At 54.3% G+C, this 22554-nt stretch overlaps 1 protein-coding gene across 1 annotated transcript in view; it reads right to left on the bottom strand.

The window, feature by feature from the left end:
- The window catches only part of Slco2b1 (solute carrier organic anion transporter family member 2B1), a 43632-nt gene that overhangs the window by 12603 nt on the left and 8475 nt on the right, over nt 1-22554 (bottom strand). Inside the window, 6 exon segments of the mRNA XM_048360502.1 lie at nt 8332-8522; nt 10995-11093; nt 11322-11555; nt 14656-14818; nt 17053-17190; nt 18626-18756. Of these exon segments, the coding sequence (XP_048216459.1) occupies nt 8332-8522; nt 10995-11093; nt 11322-11555; nt 14656-14818; nt 17053-17190; nt 18626-18756 (956 nt within the window).

The following is a 22554-nucleotide window of genomic DNA, read 5'->3' as shown; positions in this document are numbered from 1 at the left end:
CTCGTTGGTGGAGAGAGGGTCTCCTTAACTTTTTCTTTTTCTTTTTTTGGCCCCGGCTGGCTTGGCATCATCAACCTCCTGACTTCTGCCCCCCGAGAAGCTCGGGTTACAGGCATGAGCTTATAACTCTTCCGCATGCTATTTCACTGGGGAGCTTCGTGAGGCAACTGCTGGATTTCCCCAGATTTCAGAGCCTGCGCGCAGCAGTCACCGTCCAGCGTCTCTGCCTTGCTCCTCGCGCTGGCTGCTGACAGGCCGTCCCGTCCCAGCACGGCGGTTCACTGGAGTGAGTATTAACTCATGCGTGCTGCCTCCCTCCCCTCCTCCCCCCTCCTCCCCCCCTCTCTCATCCCAGCAGGGGAGGTTTGGAGCAGGGAAGTGCTAAGGGCTCATCAGGTTTCTTTCCCAGCTCTGTTTCTAAAGTCTGCCGAGAGGATTCTGGGTGTGAGGCCAGTGGAGGCCTTGCGGGTTGGGGTAGAGGATGCCATCAGGAACAAAGAGCAGCTGGTGCAGGTGGCACACACCTGTCATCCTAGCTGCTCAGGAGGCTGAGATCTGAGGACCGAGGCTTGAAGCCAGCAGCACAGTCTACGAGGCTTATCTCCAATTAACCACACAAAAGCTGGAAGCGGAGCTGTGGCTCAAGTGGTAGAGCATCAGCTTTAAGCAAAGGAGCTTGGGGACAGTGCCCAGGCCTTAGTTCAAGTCACAGTACACACACACACACACACACACACACACACACACACACACACACACACACACACACACCCCGAGAAAGAAAGAACGGGATATCCTGTGGGCTCTGCAGGCAGCAGGCAGCCCTGTATGCTGTAAGCCAGGGAGGGCCCAAGGACGCAGTTGGCCTCTGAGAGGCAGGCCGTGGGCCTGCGTAAAGGGCGGAGCCTCCCAGGTTCCCAGCCTCACCACAGCTCCTCTGTCCAGTGTGACAGGGACACCTTAGGCTGTCGTTCTAATGGCCAGGGTGCACGAATGCCTTCTGACCATGGGCTTTCTGACCTGGGCCTCCCAGGTGCCTGAAGACTGTGTCAGACCCCGGGACCTTTGCTTCTCTCAGTCGAGCAAGGCTGAGGTTAAGATTCTGCCTGAACTGGCAGGACGGGCATTCCCAGTAGAAATTCGGTCGATTGTTTACAAAATAAGCATTTTATACACACTCAGATGCCAACATTTTTTTTTCTGTGCCTATCTCTTCCTTGCTGGTCCTGAGCTCTGAAAGAGCAAGAAGAAGTTTATGTTGTCTGTTGAAACCCTGGTGCTCAGCACAGGGTGAGGTAAAATACTGTGCGCTACTTCTGCAGTGAAAAGCAACGGGGCAGCCGGTGCGAGGCTTTGGGAAGAAAAACGAAGCCATTGAGAGGAGACACTGGCACGCTGCGTGGGGCAGACAGAGGCCACGAGTTCGAGCACAGCGCCCAGGGAGCTCGCAGAAGGGAGGCTGCAGGGAGTGTGGGCCGCCCCTGCTCTTGCCTGAGCCTGAGCCACCGCCCCCAAGTCCCCCAGCACACACACACTTTTGAACACGGCTACTAGAGGACTTAGAATTACACCTCCAGCTTGTATTTCCTTTGGCCGAGCGGTCAGGGAGTCGATGAACCTTCTTGCTGTCTCAGGCATGGCCACGCTAGGGAAGGCTGGGTGTGGGAGGGACATCACAGTGGGGCTGGACAACCGAGAGGCGGGTGGCAGGAGTGGGGTGCAGCCCGCACAGAACCCTGAGAACCCCTGGTTCCTACGCAAATAGTAAACGCAGCAGGGGCACTGGTGGCTCACGCCTGTCATCCTAGCCACTCAGGAGCCTGAGAGCGGAGGATCCCAGTTCTGAGCCACCCTGGGCCAGAAAGTCCAGGAGACTATTATTTCTAACTGACCACCAGAAAGCCAGAAGCAGAGCTCGGAAACAGTACCCAGGCCCTTAGTTAAAGCCCCAGTACTGGAACAACAACAAGTGTTGGGGATTCATCTTGGCCTTAAGGGGGGAAGGGCGAGGAGAGCCCTCCCCAGATGCCGCCCTTCCCCAGCCCTGGGGCAGTGTGGAAGTGAGCCACACCTATCTCCTTCTGGGTCCGGAACCAGAAGGGGTAGCTTTGAGACCATCCCCCACCTTGCACCAGCGAGCACATGTGCTCCCTTTTCGTGGGCTTTGCCCAGAGGGCGGTACTATGGGAAGTGACGTTAGCCCATGAGGGAGGTCCTTGGGAGCTGCTCTTGGACGGACAAGCTCGCCAGCCTATCGCCAGCTCCTGCTCAATCCTCGTCATCATCACTATATTACTGTGAGCCCCTCCTGAATAAACTGGATTGCTCTCTGTCTGTGCCTGGCTTCCTTGGTGGGTAAGGAGGGAGGAAAAGGGGATCTCGTTCGGCCACGTGCACCTTAGGCTAGCCCGTGTCCCTTCGCTCTACCTTGGCTGCCTGCGGGTTGGGTGCCCAGGGGAGAGGGTGAAAAGGGGAGCACTGATAAGGGAGTAAGCTGAGCATCCCCGCACCAGGGGAGGTGAATCTAGCCCGGCAAACAAGAACGTGAAAACAGCCACGGGCCACTTGCCCCACGTGCACCGCCCTCCGGCCACTTGCCCCCACGTGCACCGCCCTCAGGTCCACGGTGCCACATTCCCACCAAGCCCTTTCCTTCTCAGAAGCTGGCCTGGCGTGACGTTGTGCCTGTGCACAACACTAAGGCCCAAAGGGTAAACGCCAGGAGAAAGGAACTGGCAGGGCATGTGGTCAAACCCCACTCCTCTGCTACCCCGTCCTACGAGGAGAGACAGCACGGGGTTGGGGAAAGGTGAGACGGACGGATCTGTAGCCACCGGGGGTCAGGGCCGGCCCACGGGGAGAAGCGGCAGGAACTGGGTCGACGGAAGGCAGGACGAGGTGCTCTGAAGCAAGGGCACTGTGTGAGTTCAGTGTAGAGGTGGGAAGGAGCCTGTCGTGGGAGACAGCAAGTGCTCATGGGACAACAAGCGGGGTGAGCGATGGGCTGAAGCCAGGCCTGAGAGGCTTGGGGCCGGATGAAGGGCCTGGCTTCCCGTGGGCACCAGAAACCCTACACGTCTCTGGCTCCCTGTCCCTATTCTCAGTCGTTTCCAGCTCTCTTCCCTCCTCTGTGTGCTGGACTGCTGACTGATAGTGAGCTCTGGAGACAGGAAGCCCTGGGCTTCTGCTTAGGGCAGCGCTGGAGTGACCCATCTGGGCTGTGGTTTGCCCAGGTCAGCAGGCCCGGCTGAACTTCCCTCTTGAGGCCTGCAGCCGTCGGCACACGGCAGGACACACGTGTTGTTCGCCTGCGAGGCCACGCAAGGCCCCGCTGGCCGTGTAGCCAGCCCTCTGTGGGAGACAGAGGTTCTTCACAGAAAGCCTAGAGATCTGGGCTGCCGTGGGGCGGGGGGTGAATCACACTTCTTTTCAGCCAGGTTCCTGCAGCTGCCACGTCTCTTTCCTCTTGGCCATCAGAAAGCTCAGTGCCCAATCAGTGGTTCACCTGTGCCAACTTAATTGATTTTAGTGCTCCTTGCATTAAGATCAAGGTTTTCCTCTCGCTCTAGTGACAGTTTATACTTTTTTCTCCTGCTTAGTCCCTTTGGCTGATTGATTCGTTGTCTGAGCACAGGCCTTGGAAGGGCTTTTTCCTGGTGTCAAATCTCAGAACCCCTGTTTTTCACTAGCCACGTGACCTGGCTGTTTAATCCCTCTGCAACTCGGGTCCTGCAGGTATAAAAAGGTGTCATGAGTGTACCTGCCATGTAGGCAGGTGATGAGGGCTAAATAGGATCGTTCACGGCACAGAGAAAGTCATACACGTTAGCCTAATCTCTGGTTATCGCATCGCTCGGAAAAAAGAGGAGGAGCAATTCTGATGTCTGCAACAACATGGATGGGCCTGGAGATGATTCTGCTAAATGAAATAAGCCGGACACAGAGGCTGGGCGGCGGGGGGGCAAGGATTAGGTAGACATTTGGTGAAAGGACACAGAACTTCTGGTAACTGGGAGGGGTAAGTTCAAGTGATCTATTGCGTACCGGGGCAACTCCAGTTACTCATGTGCTAGGTGCTTAGTGAAGATCGCTGAGGGCAGATCTCTAAGCATTATTTGTCACAAACAATCCAAGGATAAGCATGTGAAGTCATGCATATGTTAAATAGCCGGATTGGCCCTCCACACTAATGTTTACCTCAAAGCATCGAGGATACCACAGATATGGAATAATTTTACTTTTCAATTAAAAGTAATTATGTGGCTCACACCTACTATCCTAGCTACTCAGGAGGCTGAGATCTGAGGATTGTGGTTTGAAGCCCGCCCAGGCAGGAAAGTCCTTGAGACTTATCTCCAATAAATTACTAAAAAAGGCAGAAGTGGCGCTGTGGCTCAAGTGGCAGAGCACTAGCCTTGAGCAAAAGGAGCTTAGTTAGGGACAGTGCCCAGGCCCTGAGTTAAGCTCCAGATTCAGCACTCCTTTCTTCCCCTAAAAAGAGCATTTAAGGAGAATATTAGAAAAAAAAAGTAGGTTTGTTTTGTTTTTAAATTCCCATTTTTATAATCTGGCTTGGAGAATATCTTCTTTTATTGAGCTTGAATGCCTACCACTGAACCACCTCTTTCCATACTTTGCTTTATTTCTCTCTCTGTCTCTCTCTGTCTGTCTGTCTGTCTGTCTCTTTCTCCCATCTACCTGTCTGTTGGTTTATCTATCCATCCAGTACTGGAGTTCAAATGCAGGGCCTTGAGCTTGCTAAGCAAATGCTCTGCGGCTTGAGCCACACTCCCAGTCATTGTCTCGTTTCATTCTGACAAAAACCTCAAGGTAGTGTGGCTTGGTGGCACACACTTATAATCCAGCTCTTGAGCAACAGACACAAAGCCTGGGCTATATAGCAACACCCTGTTTTACATAAACTAACAACAATCCCAGGATACAGGTGTTTTATTTATATCCATTTCACAGATTTTTGAGTAGATACGTCACAGGGCTGGGCCAGTATGATACTGACACCCCCGTCTGCCGCCAAGGGTACCCCATGTACCAGGAACACTCTCTGGCCCTCTCTCCTGGGCTAGATCAGCTGTTCTCATCTCTCTCCCTTAGCCTCAGTCAGATGGGAGTACTAGGCTAGGTCAGCAAGTTTTTAGCAACAGAATCCTTTCCCCAGTTGAAATCTCATTCTAAGAGTTAGGCTGTTGTGGGTGTGCTTTGTGGTAGAGCACTTGTCAGCAGAAGGGGGAAACAAAGATAGAAAAACACATAAAAGTGGAACTGCTCTGTCTCAACTATAAGAGTGTGCGTCTGTGTGTGTGTGTGTGTGTGTATGTGTGTGTGTGTGTGTGTGTGGTGGTGGGGGGGGTCTGAGCCTTGGATGGAGACATCCCTCCTCATTCTCCTTATAGCAGCACCCTTGGAGTTATAAGGGGTGCTTGTTGAAAACCACTCACGTAGATCAGCCCCACCAGGCCTTCAGCCTGATGTATGATGACGCTCTGTGACCAGGCCAGCTCAGCCCTTGGGGACCAGGACCTGGCCTCCTATGAACAAGTACAGAGGCCAGCAGGCCCTGGTACTTCCTTGCCCCTCTGTGGGTCTCCATCTTCCCACCCATGAAGGGGGGCTGCGGGTGGACGGGACCATTCTCAAGCTCCTGGGTCTTAGGGACCAGGTGAGGAAGGAATCACAAGCCTGCACTGCCCGGGATGGGGAAGGATACAAGGTAGCTTCTGGGCTGGCTGGAAGGGCGTAGGACAGGCAAGGAGGAAGCACAGGGGAGCAGGAAGCCCCTGAGGAATTAGGCAGGTCCAACGGACCAGCCCTAGGCGTTGGGGTTAAAGACAATGGCCAACTCTCATCCCCATTCCTGGCCACTGTCCACCAGAGTTAATGGTGGGGAGACAATGGACTTCAGAGACTCTTAACAAGTATAGCCTTTTAGGAAAGTGAGTTTTGGAGGTCACAAGTGATTTCAGACAATGAACTTCGGAATTATAGACCAGAAGTACTTGAGCACCTCCAAGTATAGAAGCACAGAATTTTAAAATGATGTAAATTTAGAATTCCAGACTCCCAGGGCTATCTTGGAAAGAACAGCCACATAGACTCTTCTAGGAAGGCCAGAGAGCCCAGTGGTCTCAGAGATTGGGGATCCTTAACACAAGAGGCCTGTCTGTAGGGAAGGTGTGACCAGGTAAAGGACTTTACCCAGTCCCTGAGTTCAAGCCCTAGAACAGGCACAGAGAGAGAGAGAGAGAGAGAGAGAGAGAGAGAGAGAGAGAGAGAGAGAGAGAGAGAGAGAGAGAGAGAGGAGAGAAAGAGAGAGAGACCACCCATTGGAAGCCCCTAAGAAACCACTTTACTACAGAGACCCTGAAGAACCCCCTTGCCAAGCGATTGCCACTGGGAGAAACCTGAGCGATCATCTGGGCATCATGTCCCTGTCCCCGCCAGGCCTTTCTTTGCTATCTCGGAGCTCCTTCGGTCCAGGCATGTGGAAGCACCCCCCAGGCCCCCTAGGAGTCCTGTGGAGGAGGCCGTGGCAGACGCCATCTAACCTGCTGCCTCTTAGACCGACTGGCAGTCTGAGGCCAGAGACTCTCCGAGGCTCTCACAGTCCTGATAGGATGTCACCATCTCCTTGATACCTTAAAAACTGCATTCAGCCATGGCTCACACCTGTAACTCTACCTACTCAGGGGACTGAGATCAGGGGATCGTGGTCCCAAGCCTGTGAGACTCTTAACTCCAAGTAACCACTAAAAAGCCAGAGGCAGAGCTATGGCTCAAGTGCTGGAGCACCAGCCTTGAGCATAAAGGCCAAGGGACAGCGCCCAGGCCCTGAGTTCTTACCCCAGAATTGGCATCAAAAAAGCAAAAACCCAATCTACTTTCAGATGACATTGGGAGCCCCCTGAGTCCTAAGCCTAAGAAAGGATACTTGAAATGATTTCCAAAACAGCTTCACCCTTTGCTTTCTCCCCTTTCCCATTCCTGCAGAGGACACAGATCCGGCTTTTGGGGACCTGGACTTTGTGGCAGCCAGTTCTGTCCACTAGGACCTGTCCTTCTGCCCCGGCACCTCCCCATCAGTAGCCACAGTGGACCAGGCAGGTGGCCATAGGGCTAGCAGCCCCACCGAGCCAGCCCCAAGAAGGCAGCAGAACGCGGCCTCTCACATCAATATTTATTGCTTCAGAGCTGCTGGAAGCAGATCATCATGTGCTCAGCCTTCAGTGCTTTTTAAAGAACTTCTCACCCCCTTCCCTCCCTACACCCCATTTCCAGTGTGCTGACACAATAAGAATGGAGCCAGCCAGACAGGTTCACGGGGGGCGGCGGTGGGGGGGGGGGGCAGCTTCATGGCACACAGCTTTCAAAACCTGACTCCAGGAAGGAATCTCAGCCGTCTCCACTCGGGAGGGCGCTTTCTCCGCATCCGAGGCGCACGCACTGCTCTAGGAACTCAGCCTCGGCACCGCGTCTGAGCCGTGCCCATCAGGACGATGGGGAAGAAAGTGACTAACTGCCCCTGGTCACACAGCCGCCACGTGACGGAGCCTGGCCCCGTGGCCCCGGCTTCACCCACCTGTCCCACCCTACTGCCCACTGGTGTTCCCTGTCCTAATGTAGGGCCCAGCCTGGAGAGGGTCTCTAGCCTTCCTCTGCAACAGCCCCATTTCCCAAGAAGTCTTGTTCAGGCTACAGGAAGGCCAGCTCCACCAGATTTTGGCCTGAGCTCGGTAGAACTAGGATGGAGACCCATCTGGCTCCTAGCCTAGCCCCAGCTTCAGCCCAGCCCCCCATCGCCTCTGAGCCTCCCCAGAGCACGGCACGGCGGCGCATGCCCGGGCAGTCCCCGTACCTAGACCCGGCCCCGGCTCTGGCCGGCCAGCGCTCCGCTTCCTGCCTGAGCACCTCTCCTTCCTGTGCTTCCTCAGATCTTAGCAGGTCCAGCTCCAGTCCTTCTCCTTCCGGGAACCCTCCCAGACGACTCCCCATGACTTCTAGTTCCTTCCATTCCCGTAGTGTGTTCAGAATTTACAAAGCTCTAAATAACCAGCTCTGGGGAGCATGTACTCAAGGCAGGTGTGGGTTTTCGTTCCAGGGCTCTCTGGCTGGCTCTGTGACTTTCTCTGGCCCTGGATCTCCTCAGCCATGGAAGGGGCCTGTGGTAGTCACTGTGAGAAGCTGTTGGAGGATGCTGAGGACCCAGACAAGCTTGACAGCTGTGAAGTGCACAACCCGAGAGGGAGGAAGCTCAATGAGCTGGGGCCAGAGCCCGGCCTAGAGCAGGGACCGGCAGGGACATGGGGAGGGGCTGACCTTGCTGACAGGTGAGGCTGGACCAGTCAAGGCCTTCCACATGAAGCGAAGCTCCTGCTTCTCCTTGGACATCTCCTTGGGGAAGAAGAAGTAGGGGATGGCAGCCAGGGCCACCAGGCCAGCAGAGATGAGGAAGCCCAGCCACCAGGCACCCACCCATCGGGGGTCTTTTGAGGTCAGGCTGACACCACCTGGAAGACAAAACAGGGGCGGTGTTAGGGCCAGGATGGGCTGTCACTTCTATGGCACCACCCCGGATCTGGCCTTTGAGACATAAGGCAGCCAGGACCAGGAGTCGGGAGACTTGAGTTCTAGTCTTGACCTTGCCACTTATGGTCTATGTGACGAACAAGTCCTGGACCCTCTTTCTGGGCCTTAGTTTCTTTAACTACTAAGGCAATACTATGTGGTGGTCAAGGCCATAGAGTTTGTAAATAAACTACTAGATGACCCTTTAATAACTTTTAACCTTGAGCAAACTACTGAATGTTGTTGTGCCTCTGTTTCTTCCCTTTTGCTTCACAGATATTAGTAAGTTCTCTGGGGGGACATACTAGGGATAAAGATGGGGTTTTTGGTTGTTATTGTTTTTGAGACAATCTTGTTATGTAGCCCAGTGTGGCCTCAAACTCCTAGTCTTCCTGCTTCAGCCTCCTGAGTGCTGTGACTATAGGCTTGCACTACTATGCTTAACCATTATTTTATATCATAGGCTTGTGAAAATTACAGAAAATAATACATGTAAAGCTAAAATAAATTAAACTAAAAAATTAAAAAGCCAAAGCACCAATCAATACACGTGAAGAGTATTATAATAAAGTATTTGTTCCTCCTCCTTTTCTTCTTTAATTATTATTATTATTATTATTTTGCCAGACCTGGGGCTTGCACTCAGGGCCTGAGCACCGTCCCTGGCTTCTTTTTGCTCAAGGCTAGCACTCTGCCAACTTGAGCCACAGCACCACTTCTAGCCTTTTCTATATATGTGGTGCTGAGGAATCGAACCCAGGGCTTCACGTATACGAGGCAAGCACTCTTGCCAGTAGGCCATATTCCCAGCCCCTATGATTATTATTAAATTACTATTACTAAAAGAACTAAGTTAGAACGGTAGTTGTAGTTCTCAGACCTGCCTGGGCACGAAATCATCAGGGCTGTTTGTCAAAACTTCTTGGCGTCATTGAGATCCTACTCAGCCTAACCGCGGGGCAGAGCGGGAAGACGTGTGTTACCTTCACCAGTTCCACAGTGGCTTTGATGCCCCGTCCAGATAAATCAGGACTGGATTATTTCCAATGCCCCCCCCCCACCCCAGCCCAGGCCACAGTGCCCAACTGTCCTTGAAACCTCCAAAGCCCGAGCTCAGATGGAGACATCCTCCTCCAAGCTCCCCAGCCCCGGTGCCTAGAGCAACACCAATGAAAGATGTACCAGCCACCACTGTGCAGACGCTTCTCCCCGTGCTGGACTCGGAGCTGCTCCAGGCACGTGGAGAATGGGTCTGCGGAGCTGGGGTGGGGTGGATTTTGCACCGATGGGACTTGCCTTACTCCTCACTTGCCTCTGTGCCAGGTTGGAGAAAGTTCATGCGCATCTTCCAACTCCTTCTCATGCACAAGCCAGTTAGTACTTGCAAAAGGCGAGATCCGCCTACCCTACCTACTCTGCTTCGAGGGCCTTGGGAAGTGCCATATCTGCACACGGTGGATGGCAACACGGACAGAGCAGAGGGGTCTCTGCAAACCTAGGAGGCACAGCTCCCCGGGAGAGCAAGGGACTCAATCCCAGCCCCGTCTGACTCTGGGTCCTCGCATTCTAGGAGGAAAGGAGGCGGGTCAGGGCTGTCCCTAGTGACTGACCAGACCTGTCCTGACCGGAGACATCCTGGGGACAAAAGCTGAAGAAGGAACATCCACTCAGCCATGCACGTGCTCCCCCGGCCCAGGCTTCCAGCTGAGGGACAGGACTTCTGAGTAGGAGGCAGAAGACACCCACAGCTCCCAAGCACGCATGTTCTCACAGGAACCCATCCCAGCCCTGAGGGCCCAGGTGCACCGGGATCACCAATACTCCTCCCTCGCCCGGCCACTTTCACACTGAGCCCTAGGCCTGGGCCCGCTCTGGCCTCTAGGTAGAACGGGGACCACAGTTTCCCAGATGGGGCCCGCAGCGTCTTCCCAGACTCTCCGGCAGTCAGGACTAGAAGGACCCTCAGTTCGTATTCCTTCAGGAAGAAGCCCGGGAGACACGTGCATCCGGAGTCCTGTTCACTGTGTCCCAGGGTGGTCCCCTCTGATCTCCTGAGGCTGGTTGCTCTAAAGACAGATGGAGCTCCCCGTGGGCCAGGTGGAGGTGGGGTTTTTCTGTTTGTTTTTGCCTGCCCAGAGCATGCTGGGCTGAGGGCCTGGAGAAGGGCTATGGTGACAGAAGGGAGAGTGAGCACAGCTCCTCACCTCTGTGGACTCACTGGATTCTGGTTGCAGCCTTGGGAGACAGGGTAGATATTATCACAAGGATGGGGAAACTGAGGCCCAGAGAGGCGAGAGGTAGGTCCAAGGTCAGTGGCACTGCTGGTGTCTGGCTCAAGGTCTCCTGGGAGGCCACGGGTCCGTTAGCTAGCACCTGGGAGGCCCTCGAGACAAATGCACGCTGCTGGGGCTCACCTTCTGGCATCCGGTCGATGTCCACATAAAGGCGTAGCATGAGGCTGCCCAGCCCGTAGGCCATGCCCGGCCCCATCATGGTCACTGCAAACAGGAGCCCTGCAACACAAGGCCGAGGTGAGCATCCTGTGTCCCAGGCTGCCCTCCGCAGCTCGGGGCCAGCCCAGCCGTCAGGACGAAGGGCATCTCCAGGGCTTCTCCACACCTTTCCTAGCCACATGGGCCTGGAGGCCAAGAACTCAATGCCCAGCCTCCACCCCGGGCCTCTCTTCCTCCCATCTGAGCCTGACCTGATCATCGGGACCTAAGGGATGAGACGGCCCTCACCAAGATAGAAGGGCGAGTTGCTGTGGTGGGCAAAGTCATCGATGTAGGAGATACCAAAGGGCTGAATGGGCACTCCGCCCACTCCCAGCAGGGTCTGTGCCGCAAACATGATGCCCACCACCGTCAGATGTCTGGCCTCCGTGTGGCTGGAGCAGCTGCCGTTGGAAGGAGCCGAGGCTGGGGCCAGGGTCGTGGGCAGACACAAGGAAGCCTTGGAGTCCTGTAGCACGTTCTCTGAGAGATGATAATAAAGACACACTCATAGCAAATGCACACGGCACTTAGCAGACACAAGGGACTGCGGATTCTCAGGTGGTCTGGCCTCCGACTCTCTGCTGTTAAACTTCCCCGTGCCACCTTTCTAAGCAGAGACATTCGAAAGTGCTGGGACAATGGTGGCTCTTAGCTGAAATGAGGCCGTCCAAACATGCAAGGACTGTCAGATTTTGAGCCAAGTCCAGAAGAAATAACAAGATTTTCTAGAAAGAGAGGAAAGAAAAGTAGGCCCAGGGTGCAGTCATAGTATGAATCAACCCAGAGCCTCAGAAGGGCACCCTGTGGCATGGTAAGCTCAGGAGGGGGAAATCATGCTCTTCAGGAGCCTGAGATCTGGGGATTGAGGTTCAAAATCAGCCCAAGCAGAAAAGTCCTGAGACTCTTATCTCCAATTAGCCACCAAAAAAGCTGGAAGTAGCAGCGTGGCTCAAGTGACAGGGTATCAGTCTTCTACAAAGATGTTAAGAGACACCGCCCAGACCCTTGGTTCAAGCCCTAGGACTGGCGTACTGGTGTGTGCACAGAAAAAGAGAGCGGGGGAGGGGGGAGAAGAGAGAATGGGGAAGAGAGAAAAGGGGGGGAGAGCGGGGGGAGGGGGAGGAGAGGGAAGTGGGGGAAGACAGGAGGAGGAGGAGGAGGGGGAGGGAGAGGAGGAGGGAGGGGAGGAAGAGGAGGTGGCTCGGTGTACAGGAAGTCCATCAGGGCCATAGAGGGTTTCTTGGCGTTTAAGAAGGACACAATGTCAGCTCAGGGCACAGACACAGAATGCAGGAGTGACTAATTACTTACTCCATTTAGTACCAGATATTTGTTCCCTGTTGGTGACCAATATTGGTTGAGCAAACTTGAGGAGAGCCTCACACTGTCATTAGGCCAAACGTGGGTACAAAGTGGCCTTCTCTCTGAAGCTCTGGCTTTGCGAAAGCCAGCACAGCCCAGAGAGCCACTCCCTGCACACGAAGGCCAGAATCCTAGACGTGGGCCTCCCTGTGTGACTTCGCCCTTTTGACTCTCTCCAGTGAATTCTCTAGAACCACAGTTTGCTAGAGAGGAGAAATCCGAAGACGGAGAGTTCATCAGTTCAGAGCAGGGCCGTGGGCATAGTTCTGCCGGCTGCCGGCGGGGGGAGCACCTCCCTCTCTGAGCCTCAGTGTCCCCCCAGAGAGGATGGTGATGAGGGTGGGTTGTGTGGGGCGCTCCTGTCTGCCGCACCTCAGATGAGATGACTGTTCTGGAGAGCCTGCCTGCTGTTTTCTGGCACTTCATGTGTCTGAGGCAATGGCGGAGGAAGGATGGATGGGGACAGGACCAGGGCACGTCGGCAGGGTCACACGCGCTTAGTCAGCACGAGAGACTATGGCCAAGGGGAGAAGGGCTTTGATCAGGGGTGGCAGTGGGTCAACAGGAGGACACGTGTGCCCCGCACAGAAAACGTTCTGCTGAAGTGGAAGTTCCGGACAAGGACGTAGGACGACGAGCCGGTGTTCTGTTGACAGCTCTCCGCTCAGGCCGGGATGCGCTCTTCGCATCCTTCAGGCCCAGTCCTGCCGGCCTCCGGTGAACAGCGCTGGCCTTGCCACTGCCCCCCAGGTCCTGCAGTCCCCTCCTGCTGCAGCCATCCTTTCCCAGCTCGGGGTCCCCCCACTCACGCCAACCCACACTTCACCATCCCTCCCCTGGCCTCGGTGGCTCCAGAGGTGGGAGCTGACAGGAGGATGGGGGAAAGAGACTGCCCTCTCCCCTAGGAAACTCTCCTGGTGCCTGGCTGCGGTGTGGGCTTCCGTCTGGGCTCCTATCACCGTGAGGCTGCCCCTCGTGCAACTGGCACGCTGGGGTTTTTGCTTGTCTTTCTTCTGTCTCATACTGGGAGCTCCCTGGAGGCAAGGGCTGGATGCTCTGGGAGGGATCAGGGACAGGGTGGGTAGTATTAAGAGTGTGTCACACGGACCGCTGGCTGAATGAGTGAAGGGCTGGCTGGCTGGTGGAGGCGTGGATAAATGTGTGGATGAACGCAGAGTGGGTGGGTGGGTGGGTGGATAGATGTGTGTCGATGGAGGAATGAATGGATTAATAAGTGGATGAGGAGGTGGGAGGTAAGTAGGAGACGGAAGGGATGAAGTGAAAGTTCAGGCTGCTTGAGTCTTTCTTAAGGGATAGACATCTTTTGGTCAAGTCAACCCTCAACAAAATCTCACTGAGTTGGACAAGGTTTTGCTATTCTCAAGATTCCTTCATTTTCGCTGAGCACTGGTGGTTTACACCTGTCATCCTAGCTACTCAGAAAGCTGAGGTCTGAGGATCACAGTTCAAAGCCAGCCTGGGCAGGAAAGTCCTTGAGACTCTTATCTCCAATTAACCATCAGAAAACCAAAAGTGGAGCTGTGGGTCAAAGTGGTAGACTGCTAGCCTTGGGCAAAAGAGCTCAGGGATAGTGCCCAGGCTTCTAGTTCAAGCCTCACCTCCCCCCCAAAAAAATCCCTTCATTTTCTTATTTGTTCATTTACTTATTCTTCCTTTTTTTTTTGCCAGTCCTGGGCCTTGGACTCAGGGCCTGAGCACTGTCCCTGGCTTCTTTTTTGCTCAAGGCTAGCACTCTGTCACTTGAGCCACAGCACCACTTCTGGCCATTTTCTATATATGTGGTGCCGAGGAATCGAACCCAGGGCTTCGGGTATACGAGGCAAGCACTCTACCACTAGGCCATATTCCCAGCCCTTATCCTTCCTTTATCTGTTTATAGGAATCAAATGCATGAATACACATAAAGTGCTTAGAGAAGTCTTTTGTTGTTATTGTTTCATAAGTGTTTCCTAAGGATCCACTACATACCAAGCCCTAAAGTTGGCTGTTTTAAGTTCATTCTTACCTCAAAGAAGTCACAAATGAGCAGGCTTACACCAAGAAAGAACCTGAGACTTCTCCCCTGCCATGGAATTATTCCTTTCCCCGCTCGTGGGACCTACCCGGGGAAGGACCAGCGGGTGTCCGGGGCAACCCCCCGCCCAGTGCAGGACCGCAAGCACCTGCCAGTCTCCTGCGTGGCCCTTCCTGCTCTTACCAGAGCCGCTGTGGTCAAAGCGATACGGATCCGAGAGGAAGTGTGGGAGGCTCATGAGCAGGCCCGCCAGGGCCACCATGACAGCCCCACAGCCGATCATACGGGGCCGGTGGACTCGGCTGCCAAAATAGCTCACAAACACAATCAAGGCTGTGTTCCCCACCTGCAAAGGGACAGGGAGGGACTGACTGAAGCGGAACACGGTTCAGGGGTCTGCACCACCCTTCCCCGAGAGCCACCTTCCATATTCTCCTCTGGGTGATTGACTGGCTGGTTGAATAAAAACTACTGGAGTCAGCTCTCAGTGGCTCACTCCTGTAATTCTAACTACTCGGGGGGCTGAGATCTGAGGATTACGCTTTGAAGCCAGCCTGAGCAGGAAAGTATCTCCAATAAACTACCAAAAAGCCAAAAGTGGAGCTGTGGCTCAAGTGGTAGAGCGCTAGCCTTGAGCAAAAGAAGCTGAGGGGCAGCACTCAGGCCCTGAGTGTAAGCGCCAGGTCCAGAACACACACACACACACACACACACACACACACACACACACACTATATCATTGGATAACCCTAGCTACTCAGGAGGCTGAGATCTGAAGATCCTGGTTCAAAGCTAGGCCCCAGGAGACAAATCTGAGAGACTCTCATCTCCAACTTTATCAACCAAAACAACAGAAGTTTATCTGCTGGGAATGTGGCTCAGTGGTAGAGTGTTTGCCTAGCATTCATGAAACCTGGGTTTGATTTCTCAGTACCACATAAACAGAAAAAGCCAGAAGTGGTGCTTGTGGCTCAAGTGGTAGCCTTGAGCAAAAGAAGATTGGGGACAGTGCCCAGGCACTGAGTTCAAGCCCCATGACTGGAAAAAGCCAGAAGTGAAGATGTGGCTCAAATGGTACAGTGCCAGCCTTAAATTAAAAGTCAAGCAAGAGCATGAAGCCCTGAGTTCAAGCCCTAGTACTGGCATGAAACAAACAATAGACTCTTTAGGTCTGTGTTATATGTCTGTGTCCTTCTTAGAAGTGTCTCACTTCCCTTTTAGGAAGGAGAAATGAGGATGAAGCTAAAAAAACCAATTTCATGTTGGAACACAGGAGAGTGTGGGCAACTCGGGAAAGGGGTTTTGTTTCAGGGACACGATGAATGAGAGACACAAATGCAGTACATCTGAAGCCAGAGGACTGAGGCTCGGCCTTTCAAGCCTTACAACCACAGCCCTGGGATTCAGTGCTGGAAGGACTTAGATGAGTACAGGGCAGGTGCCTCTGCCCTTGTGCCTTGTGCTTCCTGTCTCCTTGAGGGACGGTGGGGCCATGCCAGCCGTGTGCTGGTGGGGGGGACTGACCCCGGAGAGGGAGGACACTGCCGTCCATTCTCCAGATGTGCAGGCATTCCCTTCCCTCCTCTGAGATCTGGAGGTGAGTCACATCTGTGATGGAGGCCCTGACACTTCAGGAGAGATGTGATTACCCAGGGAGAGAGTGTTATAGAACCTGTGGGGAAGGGTGATGGGGGAGGGGGGGCAGCGTCCTTAGGGACACAGCAGAACGCTGATGTCCGGATCCACTCCGAGTGGTTCATTCCCGTTTTCCTGTGTGGCTGCGGTTGGGGAGGGGGAGGCAGAGAATCACACATCCCTCCTACTGTATCACCCTCCCTCTTGCCACCCCAAGGTCAGAGAGGGCTTCAGCTGCAGTGGAAGCCTCTCTTCAGACACTACAAGTGACTTTCTGTTGATTCTTCCCTAGGACAATCAATAGCACCTCCATCACAAGCATAAAGCAAGCCAGGCTCAGGTCGCTGTTATCTATAATCTGGGCTACTTGGAAGGCTGAGATTAGGAGGATTATCATTCAAGGGCATCCCAAGACAAAAAAAAAAATCACAAGCTCCCACTCAACCAATCGCTGGAGCCTGTGGTGTATGGCTGTCCTTCTAGCTTCCTAGGAAGCATGAATAGGCAGTCTGTGGTTCAAGGACTCACCCAGAAAGATAGGGAGACCCTGTCTCAAAAACAGTGCTGGAAGTTTGGCTCAGTGGTAGAATACTTGTCTAGCAAGCATGAGGCTCTGAGTTCCAACCCCAGCACCATAAAACAACAACAACAACAACAACCAAACAACTACGTAAAGGAACCAAAGGGAAAACAGACACGGGGACCCTGGATAGCTCCTTCGTGTCTCCCAGTGACGTGCTCTCCAGGGTGTTAGAAGAGCGCTCCAAACACCAGGGATCCAGGGTGGGAGGTGTCTGCTTGGGGCCTTCACCCTGAGCCTGCGGCCGGCCAGTCTCTGGGCCAGGACGCACCAGGAGGAACGTGTTCAGGGGTTCACAGTGTTGGGGCCGCTGAGGGCCCTGGGAGGGACAGTGAGAGGAGGCGCCCAGCCCACCCGCCCAGTACCTCGTTGAAGGCAGCCAGCAGCCCTGAGGTCTGGCTGGAGAGGCCGAAGCGCTTCTCCACCGTGGAGATGGAGCTCTTGAGATAACCCGAGATCATGAGCTGAGCCAGCTGCAGCAGGCTGTGGCACAGGAGGAAGAACTGGGGCGGTGGGGGGGCGTGAGTGATAGGGGCAGGCCGAGGGACACAGAGACAGGATGGGGGAGGGGGGTGTCACATGAAAGGACCAAGGAGTAGAGATAGGGGCCGCACAGGAGGAGGTGGACACATGGGAGGAGAGAAGGAGGGGAGAGGAGAGGGAGAGAGGGGTGGTTGGTTATTAGAGCAGCCCACACTTCTTACACGAACCTGAACACTGGAAACGCTGCCCCGGGTACGCTTTGTGGGGGACTGGGGGTGACTAGAGACCGCGTGACTAAATGTAGAGGGGTCGGGGATGGCGGGCAGGTGGCCCCTCTGACCTGCAGAACTCTCCGGGACTGGGTCGGACCTTCTTCCCTACCCCACCGCCTGCTCCTTCTCCAGGATGCACGCTCAGATTTTCCCAGTTCCTCCTCCTCCTCAGTCCCACCCAGTCCTCCCCTACCGCTGGCCTTTCCTCGGAGCTCCAACCCCTCACCCCCAAACAACACAGCCTGCCTACAGCCGTGCTCTGGAAAAATCCATTGAATTCCTAAGAAAAGAAAAGCTCACTTCAAAGAATTAATGTTTAAAAAAGAGTATTTGTTCTAGAGCTTAATGTATTTCACTCTTTTCTTCTGAGTCTCTCTTTGCTCAAAGACCCAGCATGCGAAGGGGATGGCGGAAACTGAGGCCCTGACCAAGGCTGGGGAGGTGGCTCAGTGGTAGAGTGGTAGAGCTTCCACCCAGTGTGAGCCAGGCCCTGGGTTCTGACCCACAGCATGGGGGGTGGGGGGGGGGTGGGGAACTGAGGCCCTGACCAGGGCTGGGGAGGTGGCTCAGTGGTAGAGCTTCTCCCCAGTGTGAGCCAGGCCCTGGGTTCTGACCCACAGCATGGGGGGGTGGGTGGGGGGGTGGGGAACTGAGGCCCTGACCAGGGCTGGGGAGGTGGCTCAGTGGTAGAGCTTCCGCCCAGTGTGAGCCAGGCCCTGGGTTCTGACCCACAGCATGGGGGGTGGGTGGGGGGGGGTGGGGAACTGAGGCCCTGACCAGGGCTGGGGAGGTGGCTCAGTGGTAGAGCTTCTCCCCAGTGTGAGCCAGGCCCTGGGTTCTGATCCACAGCATGAGGGGGGGCGGGGGGGGGGTACATCATGTGGGACCAGCACACGGCCTGGCACACCGGCGGTGTCTGTCGGTTATGTGGGCTATTTAGGGCCACTCTTGTGGGGTCAGGACAGTCTGGTATTCAGGCGGTGCAGGATTATTTCACTAGGGAAATGGGAGACAGGGGCCTTCTCCCCCAACTTCCCACAGGACAGTCCCCGTTTCTCCAGTGGAAGGGGAGGACCTTCTCGGTGCCCCAAACCAAGCTAAGAGTGACATCTGTAGACTATCTCTGTGATTCCCAGCCTCCTGTTCTCCGGAAGATCCCACCCATGCCAGGCCCCAGAGGTACCTTGAGGCTGTGGAATGCACGTGACCACAAACCTTGAGGTTCTGGGTTGGCTTTGCCTGCAGATGTGTCTTCTGTAACCATTGTGGCCTGGGTGTCCTTGTCCAGCACCTGGGGTCCCTTGCTTGCTGATCCTGTGGACAACCAGCCAGGAGGTGAGCTAAATTCCTTCCAGAGAAGGAATTCGTGGTATGAGGGGGTGGGGTGGGGAGGCAGGAACTTAGGAGTCGGCGTGTATCTGAGCCTTCCTGATTCCTACCCCGGTCACCATGCGTGGAGCGGCCCTTCCTGACCGGGTGTGATGTATGCCTACTACTTCTCAAGTCATTCTGTTTCCTGCGTAGATCTACTAAAGAGACCATGTTAGCCTTGCTTCCCAGAAACTTCTCGGGCAGAACCTGCCGTCTCAGCAAGCCTTGGCTCCCAGACATAAGACAGCTTGTGTCCTGGACCTGGAATCTGGGCCTGGGTCTGCCTGGCTCTGTCTAGGATCAGGGCTGGGTGTTGGGGGTATGTGTCAAGGCAGGGTCCAGAGTCAGGGTTGAGACTTTAGCTGAGACTACTTAGAACAGATTCTCCAACACAGTGTAGCAGCCTGTGCGTAGCCAGTCCAGTGCCCAATTCCTGTATCAAGGCGCACAGACAGACAGCTGGTCAGTGGGAAAGGGCCATCAGGGCTCACCCATTTAATGCCCCCTGGACACATGGTGCCACGGCTGACTGGAGGCAGGGCTGGCTTGGATCCGTGGCCTCCCTGTGTGTTGGCTTTCATCTCTGGTAAACACTGCAGCCAGTGGACAGCTTGTCTTCAAAGGCATCTCCCAGGGCCTGGAGCCACGTCTCTGTGGGGAGCCTGGAGACTGCAGCCTGGGAGACTCCACCCAAGCTTTGAGATGAAGACCGGGCCTTCCTCCTCCTGAGGCCCCACTTCCTGTGGGAAGCTAACCCCATTGTTCCAGGCCCCTCTCCCCACAGGCCGGAGTTTCCCCTCATTCAGCAAGGCCTTGTGGAGCCTGAAATCTACCCGAGGACACCCCTACACGGAGGCTCCTTCCTTCTCCACCTTCAGTCCTGGAAGGCAAACTCAGAAAGGGCTACAGAGACCCTGCGCCCGCTCGAGCTGGCGTTGTGTACTCCCTACAAAAGGTTGACTCTTTTCTGGTTTCACTGACATTAATTCACATGCCATAAAATCCATCCTGTTAAAGCTCACAATCCACAAAGTCACCACCACTCTGTAACTGTACAACACTTTTCTCACTCTAGTAAGAAGCCTCATATTGTCGGCAGTGCCGCCCCCTCCCCCCAACTCCATAGCTCGGGGCAGCCACTAATCTACTGTCCGCCGGTCGGATTTGTTTTTATCTGGACATTTCATGGGAATGAACTCATGCACCATGTATCGGTCTTCTGTAATTAGCTTCTTTCAATGACCATGATGTTCACCCATGCTGTAGCATGTCGATATTCCATTCTTTTTTATGGCTGAGTAGTAGTTTGTCTGTTATTCAGCTCGTGAACATTTGGGTTGTCTCAGGTATCACACATACACATGAACAACTTTTTTTTTTTTTTTGACTTAGGGTCTCACTATGTAGCCCAGGTTGGCCTCGATCTCACGATCTTCCCGCCTCAGCCTCACAAATGCTGTTATTACAGATGTGTACTACCACTCCTGGACATATTCAAACTTTTATGGGTCGAATTTTTATGTTTTCAAAGAGGGGAGGCACAAAGGTACAGGTAGACCTCAGGTGAAGGCCATATTCCTCTCCTTTCCTCCTTTCCTGCTCAATCTTCTCTCTTTCTCTCTCTCTCTCTCTCTTTCTCACTCTCGTCAGGCAACATAGTCCAACTGGAGCCACCTCCCCCAGCTTCTCTCCATCTGACAGATCCGCCATCCCTCCTAGGTCATCTCCCTCAACCACAGTACGGGGGGAGGGAAACCTTCTCCCCTCGCACCCTTACTAGCTGTGGAGGTCTCCCTAGTGCACCGCCCATGTTTGGGTCCCTGGCTGCAGCTCTGCTGTGTTCTCAGATCAGCCGTTCCATCGGCTGGGAATGTGGCCTAGTGGTAGAGTGCTCGCTTCATATACATGAAGCCCTGGGTTCGATTCCTCAGCACCACATATGTAGAAAAAGCCAGAAGTGGCGCTGTGGCTCAAGTGGTAGAGTGCTAGCCCGAGCAAAAAGAAGCCAGGGACAGTGCTCAGGCCCTGAGTTCAAGCCCCAGGATTGGAGGAAAAAAAAAAAAAAGATCAGCCATTCCTTTGGTTCCTTAGTTGAAAGGCAGGGAGTTCTGTCCTCCTCCCTAGTGCAGAAAGCATTCGTGAAAACCTGAGCCTCTGAATTCAGCCTGGACAGGAAATCCACTGAAACCAACTACCACCACATTGACACAGTGCTGCTATGATGTGCCCTTCATTAACAGTCCTCTGCCCAGCTGGTCCAGCCCAAGCAAATGATTGAACTGTTCTTCACGGGGACTTCGTGATGGTCTGCCTAAGGGGACTCACCAACAGTGTTGGCTTTATTCTCTCCCTCTCTCTCTCTTCATCCTTCCCTTACTCCTTTCTTTCTCTTCCTTTATCTCGTTCTTCTTTCCTTTTCTTCCTTCCTTTCTCCCTTTTTCCTTCTCTTCCTTGACAAGATGCTTACTCTGTAGCCCAAGCCAGATTTGGCCTTGAGAAGACGAGGTCGTACTCCTGCTTCACCTCCTGACTGAGTGCTAGGACTATAGGTATGCACCCGCCACGCCTTCAAGTCCTTACAATTTTTTTCATTTTTGGTGCTGGTCCTGGGGAGTTCAAACTCAGGGCCTGGTCACTGTCTCTGAATTTTTGTGCTCAAGGCTAGCACTCTTGCACTTGAGCCACAGCTTCAGTTTCAGAATTCTGGTGGTTAATTGGAGGTAAGAATCTCACAGACTTTCCTGCCTGGGCTGGCTTCAAACCGCGATCCTCAGATCTCAGCCTCCTAAGTAGCTAGGACGGCAGACGTGAGCCACTGGTGCCCGGCTCCTCGGGACCTTTGAGTCCCTTCCCACACAGTCCTCCTCTCACCTCGGTTTCCGCAACCTCTTACTCCATCCCAGTGGAGTCTCCAGCTACTCTCTTCCTCCTGCCACCCCAGTGGAGTCTCCAGCTACTCTCTTCCTCCCGCCACCCCAGTGGAGTCTCCAGCTACTCTCTTCCTCCCACCCCTCCAGGCTTGAAAACACATTTCCAGTCTCCCTCCACACCAGCTTCGCCTCCTTTGCTCTGTAGTAGCAAAAAGCATTGCTACATCTAGAGTGAGAGAACGAGGCAGAAGTTCAAGGCCGAGGCTGGGAGGAGTGTGTGGGGAGGGAAGGGGAGCAAGGTCCTGTTCTCTGCTCCCTGTCTCCCTGTGGAAGAGGCCAGCCCGGTACAGCCCGCCCCCGGGGAGGAGCTGACCCCGCTTCAGGACCCAAGGGCAAAGGGGGGCTGCTGTAGAAGGAATGCCACTGTGTGCAGGGCTAGGCTGGACACACACACACGCACACACGCACACACACACACACACACACACACGGTAAATATAAATAAATAAAGGCAACCATAAGATGAAGTTTACACCCATGGCCTTAGAACAGATGCAAAGATACTCTCTGTGTGGCCAGTTCTTGTTCCCATCTAGCTCCTGTCCCGTGACTTGTCACGGCTGGCTGTATGGGGACAGTCTTGTCCTCTAGGCAGAGGTCAGGACGATAGTGCTTGCTGTTGGGAAAGTGTCAAAGAGCCCACGTATGTGGCCCCCAGTCGCATAGGAATACAGCATTTGCGGGGGGGGGGGGTCAGAACTCACTACCAAGGCCTGAACTTGTCCCTTCAGGAGAAGCAGGGCCATAGGTGCTCAGACATGACAAGACAAAGCTCAGGAGAGCGCTGGCATCCCAGGACAGGAAGGACCAA

Source organism: Perognathus longimembris, chromosome 13 (assembly GCF_023159225.1).
Source record: "Perognathus longimembris pacificus isolate PPM17 chromosome 13, ASM2315922v1, whole genome shotgun sequence".
NCBI classification, from domain to species: domain Eukaryota; kingdom Metazoa; phylum Chordata; class Mammalia; order Rodentia; family Heteromyidae; genus Perognathus; species Perognathus longimembris.
Note: the sequence above shows the minus strand (reverse complement) of the source record. Positions and strands in the feature narration are given on the sequence as shown.